Raw genomic sequence first — 19,504 nt, 5'->3', positions numbered from 1 at the left:
CAGTTAGACCAGTGGACAGGAACGCCTCACTGCTTACACAGATATCATCTTACCAGGAACACTGGAGCATTGTCTGTGTTGCCCAAAGTGGAAGTTATTTTACTCATAAGCTGGACATTTTCCTACTTCAGTACACCGATTACATGTTAAGGGTGATGTCCCTCATATTATGCAGCTGTGAATATATGGAGGATTAATCCTTATATTGTGTGTTAAAATGTTGTTTTCTGTGTGTGAGCTCGAAAAGGCTCAGGTGTAATACAGACAATCCTAAACTCAGAGGGTGTTGGGTTTCTCCCAGACAGGGCCTAGCTGTCCTCTTTCAGATACTGTTACCAGGTTATTCTCATCACTTATTTATCTGCTTTCCTCACCACCATTGCCTTGGGTGGTTAGTTGGTTGTGGTGTGTGAGCAGCTATTTTCTTTTTGTCACAGCTGCTAATAAGCAGGTTGAACAAAACCTGAGCTGGGGCCAATGCAGAACGGGGAGGTTATGAGCCCGCAGGACTCCAAGGCATCGGTGGAAGAGACCATGGAGGACCACAAGGCCCCTTTCCAGAATCAAGGATGCCCGGAGCCCACAGCTCCTCCGCTTCCTCCCCCATCACCACCACCAGTGGGGACACCAGAGTACCCGAGACCCAGGCTCATCTTCCACACCCAGCTGGCTCATGGTAGCCCAACAGGGCGCATTCATGGATTCACAAATGTCAAGGAACTGTATGCCAAGATTGCAGAGGTGTTCAACATCTCTCCCTCAGAGGTAAACTGATTGCAAAATGGTATTTCTTGTTCAACTGAAAGAAATCTTATGGAACGATCTGGTTGCTGTCTTGCATTTCTGTTTTGCCCGGCCAGGTTTCCAATCTAGAGCTTTTATTCCATGATGTAGTCTTATTGATCATTTGCATCCACCACTGCCAGACTTTGAACTCATATGAGCTCACATAGATCAATAGCAAAAACAAATAACTAGATAATGTTTTAATCAGTAAATACTTACACATTTATGTTAATAAGTTACATATCTGACTCATATCATGATTCATATAAATAACACCACCGGAAATTATATCACATGTTTGAATACACAATGCATTGTCACTCTGTCTGTCAGCTGTTGCTTTACCCATGTCTGTCTTTCTCAAAGCATGCAATCTTAAAAAAGTATCCAACTTTAAAATGGTTCCCAAAGGTCTGATGCAGCTAATATATAACAAAACTCCCACTATTAAAAGGATTTGTAAACGAAGTTCAAGAGTGAACTAAAAAAGTTAAAATAACCCGAGAGGTAACATTGATCACATATTCTCTGAGTATGCATAGAGTATGCACAATATGCAGACACCAAATGTTACACTTTTTGGTCACATTACAACCACAGGCTTCAATGTATTTTATATGTATTTACACAGCACAACTGAGAAGTGGAAGGAAAAGAACACATGGTTCAGAATCAGAATGAGTTTGTACACACAAACAAGGATTTTGACTTCGGTTCCACTTTGCCAGTCAAAAGTTTTAGATACTCACTTAATGGGTCTCTTTATTTTCATGACTATTATTACATTGTAGATTCTCACCAAAGGCAACAAAACTATGAAAGAACACATAAGGAATTATGTAGTAAACAAAAAGTTTAAAATAACTACCGTAAATATTTTTATATTTTGGATTCTTCAAAATAACCACCCATTGCTTTAATTACTGTTTTGCTCTTTTAGCATTTTCTCAATGAGCTTCATGAGGTGGTCACCTGAAATCATTTCTCAATGACTCTTGAAAAAATTTCCCAGAGGTTAATTGAGAGATGGCCAAAGGTGTGTGTGTATACACATATACATAGATCTATACATGTATCTAAAGATGAATATATATATATATATATATATATATATATATATATATATGTATATATAGTGTTTTCCAACAGTTTTGCAACTGAAATTCAAAAAAGTGTGCCACCTGGATAGTCTGCTTGTGTGTAGTTTAACCTGAGTATAAACAAAACTTTCCTGTGGTGGCCTCAGATGTTTATTCACCAGTGATCATGAAGACCAAGGAACACACAAGCCAGGAAGATTAGGATAAGGCTGAGGAGAAGTTTACAGCAGAGCTAGGTTATAAATCAATATTCCAAGCTTTGAATTTCTCACAGAGTACATCTGTGAAAATTGGAAAGAGTAGTATGTTTGCAAATCTACACACACATGCCTGTCCACCTGAGTTGACAGGCCAGCCAATGAAAACATTAATCAGAGAAACAGCCAAAAGGCCCATGGTAACTCCGGAGAAGCTGCATGTAGGTGACTCTTTTTAAATGTTAGATATTAATTGTGCACTTCTGAAATCTAACTTTTATGGAAGACTGGCAAGAAGGCTGTTGCCAGAGAAAGCCAGAAGTCTATTAAGTTTGTCAAAAGCCATGTAGAGGACATAGCAAACATGTGTAACAAGATACTCTAATTAGCTGACACCACAATTGAACTTTTGACCCATGTGTCGCAGAAAGAAAAAACAACCTGAACACCACCATCTCAGCTTTGGAAGACAGAGGTGGCATCTTAATACTGAGGGAAAACTTTTGTCCATCATGGATAGGCATGCCAATCCGAGTTGATGGGAACGCTGAGCTAAATACAGGGAAAGCCTAAAAGAAGACGTCTTGTAGCTGCGTTTCCACTGACCATCAAATTGCGCAAATTGTAATAACGAAAAAAAAAAAAAAATCACTAAATGGAAACGGCAATTTCGAAAAAACTCCAGGTTTTTGATAAAAAGTTTTTGCGCTAGATTGAGATGGTTTTCTGGCCATATCGAAATTGGTGTGTTTGGCAAAACTGCAATGGAAACACTTTTTTCGCATCACACGAGTCAGGTGATCAACAACCGGATGGTAGCTACTACTGGCGAAAAAGGCGAAGAAGACAACAGGAAGTAGTAGGAGGGTGATGACGCGGCATGTTTAGACTCGCCAGGAGACAGAGTAATTTTTAAATTTAGTTTGCTACAGAGGCATTACCAGCATTTTAGATTCCAAAAAGCAAAGAAATGCGAGCATTTACCAAGATCTTAAAGCGACCATCAGTCACCGCCATGTTTTTAATGAGTTATCGCGTGAACAAACGTATTCACGTGTGATTTCAATTGTATTTCTTGTTTAATGGAAACACTGCAATTGAAAAATTGTGTTTTTTCGACAATGCCAGAATATCAACAAAGTTTTGCGCACATTTGTAGTGGAAACGCAACTTGAGGTTCAGCCCTCAGCAGGATAACAACCCTAAGCCTACAGCCAGAGAACAATTAAATAGCTTAGATCAAACATATGTATGGGTTGGAATAGTCTAGTGAAAGTCCGGACTTTAATCCAGTTTAGAATTTGTGGCAGGACTTCAAAATTGATGTTCATAGACACTCCATCCAATCTGATCAAAACAAAGAGCAAAGGAAGAAAAAGAATATCAGAAAATCGTAGAACATTTTCCTTCCACTTCACAATTATGCACAATGTTGTGTTGGTTTCTTACATACAAATCCCAATATATTGCAATGAAGTGTGTTGCTATAGCATTACAAATTGCAGAAAAGTTCTAGGGGACAGATACATTTGCAAGGCTCTGCATGTAGATAGAGGATCCAGACTGTGTAGTGTCAGGTGATCCTGTCTCAGAATCCTTGAGACAGGATTGCTCTTTACCATCAATATTAAGGTCAGACATGTGCACTGCAGCCTTGTTCTGTTATCTTTGATTAACATAATTAAAAACATTCACACATATATAATCACATTTTATATATCTCAGACAGGCTTTTACAATCTACTGCAATAAATCCTGAGCAGCTGCAGCAGAAGCCGAAGCCAAAGCACATCAACAAAGAGCAATAACTGAGCAATAACTAATGCATATTTTGGCCACTGCATTGCTAAACAAAAACATGACAAGCAATGCAAGACAAATTTGACTCTCCATACAACTAATAGTTGGCATTGTTGTTCCTACTCTTCTGAATTAATGGATAAGTCATATTCACATGTAATAAAATTCTTTCAGTGCAACACTGGCCTTTTACGGAATACTTATCACTTCTGAAGGCCACCATCAAGGCTTTTACTATCTTAAATCTTAATGGGCATAAAAGACAAGAGTTTATCTTGTGAGACAACCAACAACAGCTCTATATTTGTGAAAGTAAAAAAAAAGTTAAATTTCAGAAGAGTTTGTCATTTTTGAGACCAGTTTGAGTAAACTCTTAATTTTTAATAAATATGAACTAACTAAATCTTGTATTTATAGCAAAAAACCAGCAGAACCATGAAGTGCATGCAGACCTCTAGATATAAGAGTAGCTATAAGGCAATCCACATTTAATTCTATGAAAGGCAACCATTTCCTTGACCTCCAATGGACTGAAGAGCAGCAGCATTGACTGTACAGGGAGATTTGACTGAAACCTTGGACTCCAGCCCCACTGTCTTGCATGCAAAGAAAAATCCTTTGAACAGGAAGTGCAAGATAACACTTTGCCCAGTTATCTCAAGTTTTTTTATGGACTATCAAACAAAACTTGGCCTTGAAGTTGGAGGCTGATTTTTGTTGTTTGTTAGTTCTAAGCTGAAAATATGAATAAGTGGCTACAAATGTTGCTGGTTCAGATTTCCCTCACATCATAGATATAACACATAGATGTACAGGGGTTGGACAATGAAACTGAAACACTTGTCATTTTAGTGTGGGAGGTTTCATGGCTAAATTGGACCAGCCTGGTAGGCAGTCTTCATTGATTGCACATTGCACCAGTAAGAGCAGAGTGTGAAGGTTCAATTAGCAGGGTAAGAGTACAGTTTCGCTCAAAATATTGAAATGCACACAACATTATGGATGACATACCAGAGTTCAAAAGAGGACAAATTGTTGGTGCACGTCTTGCTGGCGCATCTGTGACCAAGACAGCAAGTCTTTGTGATGTATCAAGAGCCATGGTATCCAGGGTAATGTCAGCATACCACCAAGAAGGACGAACCACATCCAACAGGATTAACTGTGGACGCAAGAGGAAGCTGTCTGAAAGGGATGTTCGGGTGCTAACCCGGATTGTATCCAAAAAACATAAAACCACGGCTGCCCAAATCACGGCAGAATTAAATGTGCACCTCAACTCTCCTGTTTCCACCAGAACTGTCCGTCGAGAGCTCCACAGGGTCAATATACACGGCCGGGCTGCTATAGCCAAACCTTTGGTCACTCATGCCAATGCCAAACGTCGGTTTCAATGGTGCAAGGAGCGCAAATCTTGGGCTGTGGACAATGTGAAACATGTACTGTTCTCTAATGACTCCACCTTTACTGTTTTCCCCACATCCGGGAGAGTTACGGTGTGGAGAAGCCCCAAAGAAGCGTACCACCCAGACTGTTGCATGCCCAGAGTGAAGCATGGGGGTGGATCAGTGATGGTTTGGGCTGCCATATCATGGCATTCCCTTGGCCCAATACTTGTGCTAGATGGGCGTGTCACTGCCAAGGACTACCGAACCATTCTTGAGGACCATTTGCATCCAATGGTTCAAACATTGTATCCTGAAGGCGGTGCCATGTATCAGGATGACAATGCACCAATATACACAGCAAGACTGGTGAAAGATTGGTTTGATGAACATGAAAGTGAAGTTGAACATCTCCCATGGCCTGCACAGTCACCAGATCTAAATATTATTGAGCCACTTTGGGGTGTTTTGGAGGAGCGAGTCAGGAAACGTTTTCCTCCACTAGTATCACGTAGTAACCTGGCCACTATCCTGCAAGAAGAATGGCTTAAAATCCCTCTGACCACTGTGCAGGACTTGTATATGTCATTCCCAAGACCAATCGACGCTGTATTGGCCGCAAAAGGAGGCCCTACACCATACTAATAAATTATTGTGATCTAAAACCAGGTGTTTCAGTTTCATTGTCCAACCCCTGTACATCTCAATCAATTAGTATATAATCAACACTTTATTTTAGTAATTAAGTAAAAATGTGAAATTCATATATTATGTAGATTCACATAGATATTTATTTAAAGTATTTATGTTTGTAAATGCTGGTGATAATGGATACAGCTATGAAAACCAAAAACCCAGTCTCTCAGAAGATTTGAATGTTACATGTATTATTTCATCATACCCATCTATCTATATTTGGTCTTTACTGCATGTTTTTATTTTCATCTTATAAATAACTGTGGTCAATCTTAATACTTAATCAGGACTCCTTTTGCATGAATTCCTGCTATTTCCTGAAATGAGTTAGCTAAAATAATATATTGAATGCACATTTACACAACATTAGCTAGAGGGGTTATGCTTTGGTGAGTGTTAATTGTAATAAAACTACTTTGCATTCTTCACTTATTTATTTTAACTGTTTTATTTTCAGTGTTATGTTTTGTATATTCAACTGACCTTGTGATTTACCAAGTCTTTTTTCTGTTCAAATCACTTTTCGCTGCTGCCCTCTGCTGTCCAATTTCCATACTGCACTTCAAAGAAATCCAACGGGCTGCATCTGCTGTGGATGTAAAATTAGCACATTAATTTAGTTTTATAGAAAGTAGATCATCTCTGAACAACCCAACTATATTGATAAAGTTATTTTAATTTTTTTTTTCATTTTTACCATTTTTCAACATTATAATATGAAAATAAACATGCTTGATGATGCAAGTGCAATATGCAATGATGTCCAACCTGTAGGAAAACAATAGTTTTGTAAAACTTTATGCATTTTTGTTCATATCCTGCCCCCAGATCCTTTTCTGTACCTTAAACTCTCATAAAGTGGACATGCAAAAACTGCTGGGAGGACAAATTGGACTGGAGGACTTCATCTTTGCTCACGTCAGAGGAGAGTCAAAAGAAGTGGAGGTGACAAAGACCGAGGATGCATTAGGTCTCACCATCACAGACAATGGAGCTGGATATGCTTTCATCAAGGTGAATGAGAAAAAAAATAAGTAAAGGACAGAAAACTTGTGCTGTCTGTTGGCTGCTTGCTAAAGAATTAAATAACAATGTGTAAAGTATTTAGTTCACATTTCTACTCTTTTAGTATAGGTAAAGTAATTACAAACAAAACAACTTCTTATAACTATCACATTTTCTGGATCACGCAGATGAAAACTGTTGCTTGGATTTGTAAGTGTAAATCTTTTTTCCTCTAGAGAATAAAAGAAGGCAGCACCATTGACCAACTGAAGGCGGTATGTGTTGGTGACCACATCGAAGCCATTAATGACCAGAGCATTGTAGGATGTCGACACTATGAGGTCGCCAAGATGCTTAAGGAGCAACCACGAGGTCTCCCTTTCACTCTTCGCCTTGTGGAGCCCAAGAAAGCCTTTGGTGAATGAAAAAATTATTACTGAGTGGAATATACCAGATTAAATTTAATACCAATTATAGATTAAATGACATTGCTGACTCTGTGCCCCAAAGCTATAAAATCCCATCAAACTTTGCAAATGTTTGGACTACAAACACAATTTTTTGTGAGGATAAATTTAACCTGGAAAATTAAAGCCAGCATGAGTCTGGGTGCTGGGAACTCGAAGCACTCGTGATGTTCATCAGCCAAGTAGGAACATAACTGGTTTAAAGGCTGTCTGCTTATGATCCATCTTTGAAACTTGTTGATATCAGTTACTATAAATTGACTGAACATGATGTTTTTAAAATGGCTAGTTCCAGAAAATACTCAATACTGAAAGGAATGTTCCAGGACAACTCAATTAGTTAATGGTTATAAATAAAAAAATAATAATTAACTATGAGAATAAACAACTAAAACGTCTTTAAGCTCTTAGCTATAAAAATATCAACGCTTTTAAAAGCTGACTAAATTTAATTTCACTCTAAAACTTTAAATTCTTTGTTACGCATGTTTAAATGTTCCGTTCCAACTAAGGTAGATGGCTTAACTGGTTCCTTCATAAAACACCATTTCTTGTTGACAAGAGCTCTTCAAAGGTTTTCATCTGTGTCATGTCTGTCATTGTTTAGATTAATGTTTGACCACTGAAAAAAAAACAAAAAAACATGAGAATGACAGAGAATTAGAATGCACAGTACTTTATTTTTGCTGCCTTGAGAAGTCAGTGTTCAAGAAATAATAAACATTTGGTCCAAATGATCTTGCTGAGCGTGGAATACAGCTTGAAAGCAAGTTTTATTTTTAGTTGTTTTAGTCATTTTTCCATCAGAAATGTTTAGAAGTGTGGAGGATTTTCAGCTCACCCCAAAGCTATACCAAACCTTGCTGTTTGGCCTATTTATTCACTGAAGAAAACGCCTTTCTCTGTCATGGGTTAGATCAGGCGCGTAGTTAGACCTGGGCGCCCCGGATGTTTTCTGAATAGCCCCGGACTTCTTGATAGAAGAAATTTAGAAGTATTAAAAAGATGTAGCCACAAAATGGTATTGGACTATGGTTACCTCCATATTGGACTTCACATTTTTATTTAAAAACAATCAGATTTTTACAATTGTGTTCCATATAATCACGTCCCGCTCCACCTAACCTAACAATGAGTTAAAAGGAGAAAACAAAAAATTGTTATTTGCGCACTCGCAGCTCCGCGAATGCGCAACTAAGCGCACAGCCAGAGACGGACTCCATTCTGGAGAAGTCCAGAACAGCAGTTTACTCCAGGTCGACCTGCCTCCTTCATTACCTAAAAAGTTACACTGAGCGGCTCAAACAAAGCTCATTTCAGAGCAACCGTGGAGCCAGCCAACCGGAGAGAGGGAGTCTGGTGGGGTGTGTGTTCAGGAAAAGGTGGAAGCGGAGCGGTATAACCCAGACGAAGAAAGCGGTACAACCTGAATGCTGAATCGGAATGGGTTAATTGTAAGTTACAGCTAATCACTGATTCATCCAACAAGACATGAGGTGGAGGTTCACTCTAATGAGCCTTTTCAGGGTCATGATGAGGGACTTTCACCTGAGCTACAGGTGAATAGTAGCAACCTTCTCTGTGAGCTTCTAGCTGGATTTGCATCATAATGTGAAAATATCTGCTTCTTTACTTCAGTCAAAGTAAAAGGATTTAATCCTAACGTATCTGAACACATTAAAAGGTCCTTCAGATCAACACATTGCATCTCATGGCTGCAGCCAGTCTTAGATTAGTTCTACATGTAGACAGAAAAAAGTGTTCCTCAATAAACCAGGAAAATACCTCCTGGTTCCAGTAAGACGTAGTAGAAAGAGCAAAAGTAAGGCTCCCTCTTCTCTTTCTTATCTTGTGTGCTGATTCTAAACATACAGCTCTGGCTTTAAAGATGCAGTATAATTAAAAAATAAATCATAGGAATTAATCACAGGTGGACCATTAATTAGTTAACTATTTTATTTTTCTGAATTACACATGTAATATTACATAAACTAAAGTAATTAAACAAACATACAGTTTTATTGAAGGTGAGACATATGTATACAGTTATTAGTGTTTAATAGTGAGAACTGCGATAATGTCTCACTTTCTTAGTACCGAACAAAAGACTATTGTAACATGTTTAATTTATTATATATGAGCAAATTTCTCCAGAAGTGGAATGAAGGGCTGAAAAGATTCATAAAAGAAAGAACAATTTTAATAAAATGGTTTGAAAGCTCTTGGCATAATAAAATAAATGTGTTTGACTAAGATTTAGGAAAATCCACTATATTCCACTTTATTCCACGTTCCTTTTTTGAAATATAAGAATAAAGACAATGGACCCTCAGGAGTGGAACACTTTGATGAGAATGTAACGTTTAAAAAGGTCATTTATGTAGATGACAAAAGAAGCACATTTATCTGGCCCATAGTAAACCTTTTTTGTTTGATTCACAATAATACATTCAATCTAAAACCAGCCAAGACAGAAAACTGGTACAATATGTCCTATATTATTTTAACTTTAAACTACCTATAAATTATCTTATTGAAATCTAAATATTTTGGATTTGAGCTAAAGCCCCCAATGTTTTGAGACCCTAAAAACGCCCCTGGGTTAGATGTTTTCTTATTCTCCATGCACATCAAATAATTGGGCTCACCCAGCCTTTTATTTTGAAAAAATAAATAACAGCAAGTCCATCCAAACTTTTACATTTCTCTGCAATGTATATATTAGTGAACATGATGTCTCATTAGCCACCTTGAAGAAAAAGCTGCACAGAGGGCACAAAATGCTAGCTTACATTCAAGGATGGCATAATTGAATTTTTGTCATTATAAGTTGAATGTCACAAAATGATACAGACAAATATGTGGAAAGAAAATGAGCTTATACAGCATAGTGCTAAAGGTCAAAAGGAACATGCATAATGTGATTCTCATTAATCTGCTATTTTGCAATAATCTTGGTAAGCGTAACTGACCTAAAACAGAAAAATGTTTAGTCTGATTTAGTGTCAATTAGAAAAAATAGAAAATAGTTTCAGCTGTAAATACATAAATAAACAAAAGCCTTAAAAATATTGCACAAGACCACTAAAAATACAAAATGAGTTTGATAAATAATTTGTTGGATTTTTGTATAAACCCATATGGAGTATTTAAACACATTGTATCATTGATTAACGCACATGGGACATAATAGCAAGCTTTAAGGACATTCTCTTAGCCTTCTTCATTGTTTTTGCAGACTACATACAAGGACTCTTCGATGTGTACTACCACTGTTAAAATACTAGTTATTTGTGATGATTGATAATGTGAGAACATTTTCCATATCTTGTGTGACTTATTTCCTGTACAGTCAGTCATTTTCTACCACTTATTCCATAGTGGGTCGTGGGGAGCTGGTGCTTATCTCCAGCAGTCTATGGGCAAGAGGCAGGGTACACCCATGGACAGGACGCCAGTCCATTGCAGGGCAACACACAAACAACCATGCACACACTCATTCACCTAAGGGCAATTTAGAGAGACCAATTAACCTAACAGGCATGTCTTTGGACTGTTGGAAGAAGCTGGAGTACCTGGTGAGAACCCATGCATGCATGGGGAGAACATGCAAACTCCATGCAGAAAGACCCCGGCCGGGTATCGAACCCAGGACCTTCTTGCTGCAAGGCAACAGTGCTACCAACTGCCTCACCGTGCAGCCCTTTTTCCTGTACAATTCAACAAAAAAAAAGAAATAAATCTGTTAGAAGGGAAAAATAAAAGGCTTTTATAAACTGGTTGCACGTGTGCACTAGAAATGAATATCAAGGAACACTTTATTTAAAAACTTTTTCTTTCAAAAATTGAAAACAGCAAATGTCAATAAAAGCCTTCTATGAAAGCTATAGTTCATCAGATTGAAGGTAATTGACAGTACGTTTATGAGCTAACTTTTTGGAGAACATAAAATAACATTTAATAATAAGGCGTAACAGCTTTGATGTTCCATTGCGGTGTATTAAAAAAAAACATCAAACCGACTCCACCCCAGGGGCGCACATTTTCCCAAGTGCAATGCTGGGAATGGCCAGCCTTTCAAAAAATTAATAGGTGCTTAATTTGTTTCATCATGCTCAAAACATGCAAAACAGTGAGAAGTTTCCTATTCCGAGCGGGAGTGATTGAATCCGTTGCTTATCAGACAGGAAAGTAAATCCACCGTGTACAGTCTGACTTCCTGGCACTGATCTGAATCCCTGATTGTCGCTTGGCTAAGTGAAACTCCAGGTTGCATCCGAGTTCATTGTTCATGAAAGTACCCAAGTAAAGTAAACAGGAATGTATGTGATGCTGCTGAATGAAAAGCCAACAACTAAAAGTCCGCAAGTATCATAACTGGACACAATATCCTCATCAAAACAGAAAATGTAAACAAATAAATATATAACCCAGAAAAGGTTTCCAAGCAATTACTTTTGATTCATTTCAGATCTTATAGAGCAGCAGTTTGCATTCTGTGCAAATGTTACTAAGCTGAAAAAACTTTTTTTAATGACATAATCTGTGGGAACTAATTTTCTTTTTCTAGTTCTCCAGGGATTTGACCACAAAACATTAAGATGAAAGATCCAGTGACTACCAAATGCACATTAATACCTCTATCACATCAGCAGAAAAAGACAAAAGGTGAAATGCTGAAGCTCTTGGGAGAAAGCTGAACACGAGAACCCTCCACTCTCCCAGATGCACATGTGTAAACAGAGCACATTCCTTTTCTGTATCACATCATTTGTTTTTGGCCACCTTGATGTTGCAACGTTTGTCAAACTTGATGATTGCTGACCTGATTTGTTTATTTAGGTTTCTGTGTCAGATACTGATGAAGATACATTTTCTGAACACAGCATATAAAGATTTCAGTTTTTGCAGGAGCTACTGTTACAGTCATGACTATACAGTCATGTTCAATAAATTAGAATATGTGTTCCAATGAGGCTCAATTATCAGACTAAAAGTACATTTTGGAAATAACCTCAAAGCAGGTATTAAACAAACTATTAATTAAACCCATATTTCTGTACTTAAAAACTTAACTGTAAATATGTTGAATAATGTGGTCTCATTCATTATCATTTTTTGTATTGATTTAAATTCATGTTGAAAACAATTAATTATTGATGACCAAAGTACCTTGTTGACATAACAAGGTAGTTTGATCAGATAAGACTAAAACTGAACAGTTTGTGGCCTACATGCCAAACAGTATGACAGTTTCTAGTTGAGGAAAGCTGGAAGAAACATACCCCCAAAATTTGTAGAAACAGGGGGCTGAACTCACATGCATGGCATTTTTTATTCCTTAAAAGTTCTGAAAACCACGTAGCATTTTCCTGACACTAAGCAAAACACATTATATAGATTAATTACACTCAGGCAGATGTGTTCTAGCCTTTAATTCTGTTAATTATGATTATTTTCCACTTACAGCTAATGAAAAGGAGACACTAAGATTGGAATATGACATCAGACCAATAGAAAACATTTTAAAACAGAAATGTGGGCTTAATGAAAAGTATGTTTAATTCCTGCTTTAAGATTGTTGCTTTCAAAAGGTACTTTTAGTCCAACAAACGAGCGTTGTCGGGTTGCGTATTCTAATTTATTGAATATGTCTGCATTCTCAGTAATATGTATATCTCCACAATGCGTGATGAGAAAGGTTTTAGCTATAATACACAACTGAGAGAACAGCACTGTTGTGCTTGTGCCCTTTTTTAACTTTATTTTATAAACACCGATTTTCCTAACCTGTCAGTATGAAGTCATCAGGTTTACAGCCATACACTGACAATGGAAACCTTTGCAAGAAAAACAACCTTACCATTTCCAAAAAAAATGTCTCATCCCTTCTCGAAAACAGATGGAGGACATCCAAATATGGGGGTGGGAATAATGATGCCCAGCTTTGCTCTCTCATATTTCTTCTCTATAAATGATAGGTAGGCTATAGACAGTAAAAGTGGACAGAAAAATGTCTGTTAAGTCAGTTTTGTAGGAACTTACAGAAAATGATAACATAAAAGATAACAAAGTTGGAAGGATTTAATGGAAGACTGTGCTGAAAAGAAAAATGTAATGTAAACATTAACAGCAGATTTAATCAGATTTTACTGATTACGTTTTCTCTGTTTATGTGATTAGACATGATTGGAATGAGGACTAAGGCACCAAAATCTAATGAGGGCAAGCTGGTGAATGGAAAAGAGACTCTTCGGCTTCGCTCCAAGGGTGCTGCTACAGTTCAGGAAGTGGTGAGTTTTACAGAAACTGTGTGACTGCTGTGGCTTCCTGATGTAACCAGAAAGCATCATATGTACATCTACAAACACACATCCAAAAAGCAGTAGACTGTTTTTATCTGTTTCTTTTACTTCTTCTGTCTTACTGTGTTTCTGCTTGTGCCTATTTATGTTAAAAGTTGGAACAGCAGGCCATCATCATGACAATAAATGAGCCTGACACTTCCTAGTGATCATAAAGACTTTTTTTATTACAGAAGTACAAAAGTTCTGCATCATCTTGAGCTGTTTTGTAGTCCAAGTATAATATTGCTTTACTGAAGCTTGAAAAGCATCACCAGTTTTTGAACATTCCATATATATGTCCCGTTCCCTGTATTTTGTATTTAACACTGCCTCAGTAACATAAATGTTGACACGTTCATATTACATGAAGTCAAACAGAACTGAAAATCTTTCTTGGGCCTCATATGTTATGGCAGGAGGAATGTACTGCAGTTTCTTGAACCCTTTGTCATCATTTTTCAGCATATGCCTCTGTGTTTTTCTCTCTGCTTCCCTAGCAGAATGAGTTTGAAGAACAGGCCACCAGGAAAGTGGATGATCTTTTGGAGAGCTACATGGGGATCAGAGACCCCGAGCTGGGTAAGACTACACAGATAAACTGTATCCTCTTGTTGACATTAACAGCTTTGGAAGTGAACAAATTCAGAAGGGAATCTAAAACATACACCAAGAAATCTTGGTTTGTGAGTTTATTCAAATTTGCTTTGCCAAGTTTTTGTAATGCTTGTTGAAGAAGTAGGACAACAGATCATATTTAAAAAATAAACATGCCTCAAGGGAACAGTTATAAATTTTGCAATAGTATGTTATTCATCTGTTGTATATTTACATTTCTTTTATAACTTTAGCCCTGAATGTGACATGTTCTACTTGCTTTTGGCTCAGAGACTGAGACAAGCAGTTTTACAGATGTAGCAGCTTCGGGTAAAAGCTGAAGCAAATATGCACCACTGGATAGTGTCTTTAACCGTTAACAACTTTTCTCTGCAGCAACCACCATAGTGGAAGCAGGCAAGGACAAGAAGAATCCTGACGACTTTGCTGAGGCCCTGGATTCTGTTTTGGGAGATTTTGCTTTTCCTGATGTGTTTTTGTTTGATGTTTGGGGAGCTATTGGAGTTAAAAATGGCAGAAATTAGATGTTACTGCAGTTAAAAGTATTGATTCTGATCTGTGGCAAATTCAGCTGTACAAAAAACATATGCAGTTGTTTTAATATTGCCTCCCTAGTCCTTGGTTTGACCCTTGTCACCTTTTAATATTATCCCATTAAGGATCACCATAAATTCATCAATCTTCCTTTGGACTTTTGAATTTTCCTCTAACGGATCGTCACTAACAACAATAAATGCAAAACACAGAAAACCCCAGAGTACTTTTAAATTCTTCTGTCTTTCATGCATTTTGTTTTTATGTTCGTATTCAGATCGAAGCTTACAAAAGATTTAACTGCTTTCTTCTTACACACATGGACCATTCTGTAAATAAGCTTCAAACAAGATTAATATATTAATATCAGAACAGTGGACATCTGGGAACCATCTGGGAAAGCGCCATTTAGGAAAGATTTAAATAAGCACCTGTAAACTAAAATTCCCTGGATGAAAACCTGGAGGTCACAACAAGACACAACTCTTTTTGGGTAAGGTCAAAGGTAGGCAGTGATATGTTTGAGGTCAATGAACAAAGATTACACATTAGCCCTTTCCGAAATTGTAATTCAAACATTCTGAGGGGAGAGAAGACGGGTCAATAATGTGCTTGATTGTGTTATCCTGCCTAAGAAACTGTACATAATGCAGGTCTGTTCAGGCTAGGTTCTTGGATTCCTTCAAAAAGAACAATCACAGAGTAGGTTAGACAGCTGTCTTTTCTCTGAAGAGTGGTACTGCTTTTGCTGACGTTGAATTGTTTTCAGCACATTGGCACATATGTTTAGCTGAGTAAAAAGAGGGCTGAACGAAGAATGATTTATTTACAAATACACATTTTAGATGTCTTATATAATTTTACCAATCCTGTAGAGTGTGACCTATAAGATCTTGAAAACAAAGTATCTGCTGAGACATTAATCCAAAATTACCTGGGAAAAATATATAATACCAAGGGGCATAAGCCCAGCTAAATGACCAAGCTCTGCAACAGATTATCCATCATGATCAGCTAAACTGGAACTCAACATTATACTTCCACTGACAAAATAAAGAGATCAAAGAGCAGAGTTTGTGCATTTGTGTGATCTTGTGTGCATGTACAAAGTTTTGCACTGATTTTGCATGACCAGAAAAAAAAGGATCCTCATGCATACTCCTGTTAAAAAAACATGTATTAAAATGGTTTCTTGAATTATCCTATTTATGTATCTTTCAAACAAAAGAGAACAAATATACTGCTCTATTTTGTTATAGACTACTTTATACTGTCGCTCCGTTTTAACTGAGTAGATGGAACCATCAGAGGAAGTACATGTAATCCTGGGAGTGTAAAGCTCTAATGAGCTAAAACGCCTTCATGATCACAGATGTCTTGACAACAAGATGCCAGGCAGTTTGTTAACTTTAAAATAATATTAACAATAGCATCACAAACCTTAAACAAACTAAGTCTTACAGTTACCCCGAGTTTAGTTTTTTAGACATCAGATAAATTACTGTACTTATTAAAATCTTGCAGCCATAAGGACCAAGAAATACGTTTTTTTCTAATGTTGATACAATTCTTTTCTTAAACACAATTTTGTAGCCCAAAAATATAGTCCTCTGTTAATACGTGCATTTTTTAGGTTTAATTTTTTACCCAATATAGCCATGTCCCTTGTCCTCCTTTGAAGAACAGAAAAAAGTGGCTGAGGTTCATAAGTACGGAGCCCGCGTGGGGACATGGGGGAATTTTTTTCTTTTGCATCCCACTTTCGTTGTCCGATGAGCTAACCCCTCCCTCCTACTTCCCTATGTCTAAGGGGATTGCTCAATCCAGCTCTCCATCCAACGGGTCCGGACTTCCCCAAACCTGAAAGGTCTTACTAAGCAGGTTTACTGAAAGTTCTGTTTAAGCCGGTGTCGGGAAATGACTCGCCTAGCCTCTGACAGCCTTCACACAAAAGTCTCGCCCTTCTTCAACTGGAGGTCTGGACGACTGCGTTGCCTATCGCAGTCGTCCACACTTTCAACAGTCATTTTTGTTCACGGCTGCTCATTCCCTAATTTTACAACTGGCTCTTGGTATATGGGCTAGGTTAATTTTAGTGGCTCGGCACGAGCCCCAAGGGCGCTGTTTTAACAAACTTGGCTAAGGCAACCTATAAAAACCTCCTAAATATCTTGGAACCAGGCAACAATACTTTTTACCACCAATGAAAAACCAAAAAATACAGTGACTCAAATAACTGAATGTCCACGATTTAACTAGTAATGCTTTTGCAGGGGTCAGTAACAGCTTAAATTCGGCAACACAAAATAATTTCAATAATAGAAATGAATCAATCAACTCAACCTGTCTTTCCCTGATGATGAAACTAGTGAGATTGGAGAGGCTTTGAAGACGGAGGCTCATCCATGCACCTGATGGAGACGTTTCTTCTGGTAACGAGTGGTTTCTTGAAGGGAATACGACTTAATCTTCAGTTTTCTTCCTTTAAGTGGCAGGCACTGATGCTCCAGGCTTCGATGGTTAAACAGGATCCTTGTTGTCATATGTCTCCGAAGACAGTAGTTTCCAGAGGCTGAAGAGTTGAAGGAAACCCGGAGACATAAATGAGGTTGATTCAGGACTTCCAGAAGCCTGAAACTTAGAGCAATCAGCTGTTCACCGATCAAATTCACTTCTGTTGTCTGGATAAAAAGGCTTCAGATTAAATCAGATTCTTAATCTTGAGGCACAGTCCTTTCTGGGCACACGGGTTGATCCTCTTTTTTAATGCAGTCGATCAGTGGGGCTGTGTCTGTTCCTTTTCCATCTGAGCTTATTTTCTCCGTCCGATCTTGTTCGCTGGTCTTCTGCGAGGAAACGACCCCGTTCCCTCCTTCAGCATTGCTTTTTATAGCGCTTAATGCTTTTCACCAGTCAGCCCCTTATTAGGCTTCTTAGTTATTGCGCAACCTATTCAGCTCAGCTTCTTGGTTATTGCTCAATACTTTAGTCATGGTCATGGTGACCTACTAATGAAGGTGTTTCGGCCTTGGAGATGCCGGTAATAGCCACGCAGCTGGCTGTAGTCGCATCCTCCCTTCCTCCCGTTCAAAAGGGTTCGCTGTCAGCATGCAGCTGGCTTTCCTCACCCCTAGTCATTCTACAGTTCTTTCCCTAATCTGCTCAGTTTTAAACTTTACATAGTATTACACATTCCATTCTTCAGTTTTCTGCATTTACTTTAAAACACAGTTACAACTCTTTTTATTCATGCTGCAGAAATGATTAATGTTATATTTATTTCATATATAGCTGACTGAGAATGACAGACCTTAATGTTTTTTTACTCTAATCCTCAGTTCTTAACCATATTTCAATCATACATCTTTTAACTTGTTAATCAAAGATTACTAATTTCATTTAATACATGTGAAAGAATGTAAAATCATCATATATCATTTCTTTAGATATACTTCTTTATATTTTTGCAAAAGATAGGACAGATATGTGGCAGATAACATGTGGCTCCACACAGGCCTGTCCAGTCTCTCTGTGCCAGAATATGAGAATATGCTTGTTTCACTCTCTACTGCTTCAACTGTGTATTTTAATAATTATTGCATGGATTACACAAAAGGATATTTATTGTAGTTTTTATGGATTTAACTGTAGCAGTTAATGGATTACATGGAAAGATCTCACCTTATTTTGACACCACGCAATACTTTTGCGTTCGCTCGCAATAATTTTGCATTCCCACGCTATACTTTTTGCGTTCTAATGCAATAGTCTTTGCGCTATCTCGCAATACTTTGTGGAAGACCCGTTTTTGAGATTTATTGAGTTTTATTTTGAAATCGGCCTTAAATAAAAGGATCTTCAATCAGACTTAAAGACAGTTATTATCCACATTAGAGGATTATCAAGCTGCTGAACTCTGGACAATAATACTGCACGAAACCACATCTGACACTTTTTTGCTAATTACTGCTGCATGATGTGTACTTTTTTTGCAAGCCACTTTTTTTTTTATAGTGATTTGAACGGTTTGTCTTATCCTAAGCATTTAATTGCATTGTTGACTGCGTGTTAACCTGAATATGACAAATAAACCATAGCAATGCCATATCAGTGCTGTTTGTTTTGTAAGCAGTTTGTCTTCTGTGCTGCTGTTTAAAAATGCACAGCTTTCTCAAGGTGATTAACAACTTTTGCGAGTGAATGCAAAAGCGTTGCGAGCGAACGCAAAAGTATTGCATGGGGACGCAAAAGAAAACAAATTCCCCCATGTCCCCTCGCGGGCTCCGTACATAAGAAAGCATGCGATAGTGAGGAACAAAGTATGGAGAGCTGTTTCATTCAAAATTAAATAAATAAATAAATACTGCTATTGATAAATTATTAATAAATATTCCATGAGCTGGGCTGCATGGTGGCGCAGTTGGTAGCACTGTTGCCTTGCAGCAAGAAGGTCCTGGGTTTGATTCCTGGCCTGGGGTCTTTCTGCATGGAGTTTGCATGATCTCCTTGTGCATGCGTGGGTTCTCACCGGGTACTCTGGCTTCCTCCCACAGTCCAAAGACATGCCTGTTA

General features: G+C 37.8%; 1 protein-coding gene across 2 annotated transcripts; it reads left to right on the top strand.

Annotated features, from left to right (window-relative positions):
- The first annotated feature begins 416 nt into the window (after positions 1–416).
- gipc3 (GIPC PDZ domain containing family, member 3) lies at positions 417–15,970 on the top strand. Of its 2 annotated transcripts, none has more exons than XM_047375531.1 (6): positions 417–765; positions 6,793–6,978; positions 7,206–7,386; positions 13,620–13,729; positions 14,284–14,362; positions 14,774–15,970. In XM_047375531.1, the coding sequence occupies exons 1-6, from the start codon at positions 478–480 to the stop codon at positions 14,920–14,922; spliced, it is 993 nt and encodes a 330-aa protein (XP_047231487.1). In that variant the 5' UTR covers positions 417–477; the 3' UTR covers positions 14,923–15,970. The 2 variants fall into 2 exon arrangements, with proteins under 2 accessions (XP_047231487.1, XP_047231486.1); XM_047375530.1 differs by having other exon boundaries at positions 14,281–14,362.
- The last annotated feature ends 3,534 nt before the right edge of the window (positions 15,971–19,504 follow it).

This window comes from Girardinichthys multiradiatus, chromosome 9, assembly GCF_021462225.1.
Source record: "Girardinichthys multiradiatus isolate DD_20200921_A chromosome 9, DD_fGirMul_XY1, whole genome shotgun sequence".
NCBI lineage: Eukaryota > Metazoa > Chordata > Actinopteri > Cyprinodontiformes > Goodeidae > Girardinichthys > Girardinichthys multiradiatus.
This window is presented reverse-complemented; position numbering and strand designations above follow the sequence as displayed.